General features: G+C 37.7%; 1 protein-coding gene across 1 annotated transcript; it reads right to left on the bottom strand.

Moving 5' to 3' along the window:
• Window positions 1–1,503: 1,503 nt before the first annotated feature.
• On the bottom strand, window positions 1,504–2,517 carry LOC114632324 (taste receptor type 2 member 107). The gene has a single exon (XM_028780860.1). It carries the CDS (start codon window positions 2,456–2,458, stop codon window positions 1,532–1,534), a length of 927 nt encoding a protein of 308 aa, XP_028636693.1. The 5' UTR covers window positions 2,459–2,517; the 3' UTR covers window positions 1,504–1,531.
• Window positions 2,518–3,426: the final 909 nt, after the last annotated feature.

Raw genomic sequence — 3,426 nt, 5'->3', positions numbered from 1 at the left:
GACACTAATCTTTTCTGTTTTGGGAGAGTGGGTCCTGAACTATGACTGGGCAGCACAGTAGAGATGGCTCTGGAGGCATGGGTGTAGGTGAGCTGGCCCTGAAGCCATGAAGGCATGACATCTAGAGAACTGACTCTGTCTGCTGCTGATAGTGGGGGAGGTTGTAAGGGTGATGAGTAGGTCTGAGGGGACAGGAAGTTGAGGGGTACTAGGGTACATCATGTGAAACTCACAAAGAATCAATATAAAGTTTTAAACAATCACTTTAAATATCAAATCAGATTTCACCTAAGTTCAGTATTATTTTCCTTTGTCACTGATCATATTGACTCCTTTTGACACAGTATTCTAGCTGAATATTTACCCAACTCATAATGGTTTTACTTCATTGTATGTGGATTTGCTGGACTTATAGACAAGTAGACAATGCCACTGTTTTCCCTTGGCTAGACCCTGTTTCCTTAGAAGCTTTTGACATACCTATATCTGGATATTTTTATTGCGTCAAATATGTTCCATTAGCACAAAATATTAGGACTTACACAATGAAGGGAATAATTTCTGCTTAAAAAAGAAAACCCACACCCCACACACAAGCATCAACTTCTGGTCCCTATTTCTATCTAGACACAAAGACTGATGATAAGCATCTGTTTTTTGTGTTTTCTTTTGTTTTTTGTTTTTTTTTTTTCTCAACCTGGGAGCTACAGTGTTTCACAAAGAAATAAATATTTTTCAGTTTATTCTCACCCTAAAAACCTTTATATGAATTTATCTCCAGGCTGATTGTTACCTGATTATTTTGTGGGAAGAATTTACATAGTCAACTCACAATGGGAAGTGAGGCTTCATGTGGATTTAAAGTGCCACGAGAAAATTTGATTCCAAGTCTTTTCAATTACTGGACCTCAGGCCTCTATCCCCACCTTCACAAGATTAGAATCACCACAGCCCTTCTATACTTAGAGAAGGAAGGAGATGTCAGGGGTAGCCCTGCTTATACACTGAAGGCCTAAAATCAGCCATAAGCCTAAAATCAGCAATAGGCCTGTCATACATGTATACTAACACCAAGTCTTGGGTCTCTGTGGAAAAACATTGAAACAGATGGTATAAGCTATTGTAAACAGGCAGCTTTAGTGGAAATTTACCAGCCTGAGTAGTCATAGACCTTGTAAATAGGAAGCCTTGGCAGATAATACAAACTTAGATAAGGATAAGTGAATCATAGGCAGAGTCATAGTGACCTGTCCCCTGAACCTTCACCCAGCCGATACCCTGTTCTGAAAGATATCTATACACCCCTGAACACCCACACTCCAGTGTCATTCCCTTCCCCACATCTTGCTTTTTTGTGTTTATAACCTCTGTGTGAATAAGTAAAAATTGATTTGATTTAAAAAAGTAAATAAAAATAAATTAAAAAAGAAAATTTGATTCCTTGAGATATCAACCATAGCAGGAGGTTTTAATGTCAGCTAACAGGTAAAAACCAGAGAAGAACATGGTAGCTATTTATTTGCAAACCCGTTTATGTGACTCTGAGATTTCCTGTTGTCTCCCAGCATCTTAGGTGCTGCAGTGCCTTCAAAGAGGCTTGCTTGAGCTGCTTGTTTCCTAGAATTAAGATGATTGAGTGACCACAGGGATACAGGCATGTGGCTGTCAAGCCAGTTATAAAGAGCAGTTTGTTTTGTGGCAGAATAAAGTATAACACTTCTATGGAAAGGCCTATGAAATGCAGGATAAAGAGCATCAAAAATGATATTAGAAATTTCAAGGCTTTCACCTGAGCTCCTGTGTTGAGGTCTCTGACTCCTGAAACAACTGAGTGCATTTGCCTGATATGTCTCCAGAGAAAAATAATCAACAGGAAGCAGGTAATCAGGGATACAATAATGAAGAAAAGGATTCCCAGATTGGTTAAACTTTGGTTAATAAGGAAGTCATGTATCCGCTGGTGGACCCAAGATGTGTTTCCCTGGTTCATTTTACTATCATGAAGTATCTTTGTCATTTGTGGAAAACAGAGTAACCATGAGGCAAGTAAGCATCCTGAGAGAAAGATAAAAACTGCACCAATTCTCCTTTTCAGCCAGAGAAATACAGAATTGGAAAATTTTGCTATCTGTAGAAAGTAGAGGATGTTGAGGTTGGTGGCAAACCAGACACTTAAGTGATTGAGAAATACCCATATGTAAGTAATATATTCAGTTATGTTTCCAGAGATAAGCATATGTGGAACAAATAATTGTATATACCCCTGTAAAATTATTATCCATATGACACCAATTCTGGAAATCGTCAAGCCAATGAGAATGAAACCAGTCTTAGAGAGCTTCTTGTTCTTGGCATAGTCCATGCAGTTAAAAAGTGCAATAAATGTGTCCCCTAAAACTCCCAGCACTGCCTCACTAGTGACCACACAAAGGAGGATGCCTTCTGCTGCATTCAGCATCTTTGTAGATTTCTAAGGTTCCTTCTGTTGCATCTATTACAAATTATCTGCTGGAGAATGTCCCATATGTTGGCTTCTTGATGGAGGAGTTATATCATCTTCTTTATCTACATAGAGACAAGCTTTTCAAGCCTATTGTCATGTGATGAAAGGAGAAATTTATGGGTGCTCTTTTCTATTGTTTTTGAAGACTTTGCTTGTGTATAAAATGTGTGCAGACTAATGTTTGCTTGCAGTTTGTTAATAAGCAAATGGAAATATCTATTCCATAAAATTTACTTGTTCCTGTGAGAACATTTGCATTTAGCAATCAAATGTGGAGTACGAGTGTCAAATACACTGGTCAGATGGGTCAGACGAAGGAAACTAACACTGCCCTACCTCTTCTTAATTATGAAGCCATCATCATCAACTAGGTATGGTGCCACATGCTTGTAGTTCTAGCCCCTTGGGAAGCTGAGATTACTTGAATGCAGGGGTTTGAGACCTGAGCTATGTAGAAAAGGAACTTCAGAAACCAGAAAGAATTCAAACTCCAAAAATCAAGATGGAACAACAACAAAAGTCAAAATGCTTTGTAATGCATACGAATACAATTAAAATATATTAAAAAATAAGAGGAAGCAATGAAGATAACCTCTGACTCCAAACCAATGATACTATAGAACTGAGAGGTTTCACCAAGCAGCTCTAGTGATTCATATACTGAATTATGTGGCCTTCATAGACAAAAATTTTGCTGATGAATTTTGAATAGGCTCTTTATTTAGCATGTTTCAGTTTGACAACTTATTCATTAAAGAAATATTTCTGGTCTGATAGGTAAGATGGTGGTTCATAGACTCATAATGCCTTCTTAGTCATGAAGATTGTGTGAAAACCTCAAGTAAATGGATAAATGACTCTAAAGTTAAAAGTGCCAGTTAATGAGTGTTTAATATGGTAAACACTTCATATTTACCTTCTCA

Source organism: Grammomys surdaster, unplaced genomic scaffold (assembly GCF_004785775.1).
Source record: "Grammomys surdaster isolate TR1022 unplaced genomic scaffold, NIH_TR_1.0 373, whole genome shotgun sequence".
Lineage (NCBI taxonomy): Eukaryota > Metazoa > Chordata > Mammalia > Rodentia > Muridae > Grammomys > Grammomys surdaster.
Note: the sequence above shows the minus strand (reverse complement) of the source record. Positions and strands in the feature narration are given on the sequence as shown.

Excerpts from the sequence above, each read along its gene's own strand:
- LOC114632324 (XM_028780860.1), bottom strand. The coding sequence starts at position 2,458 with ATGCTGAATGCAGCAGAAGGCATCCTCCTTTGTGTGGTCACTAGTGAG.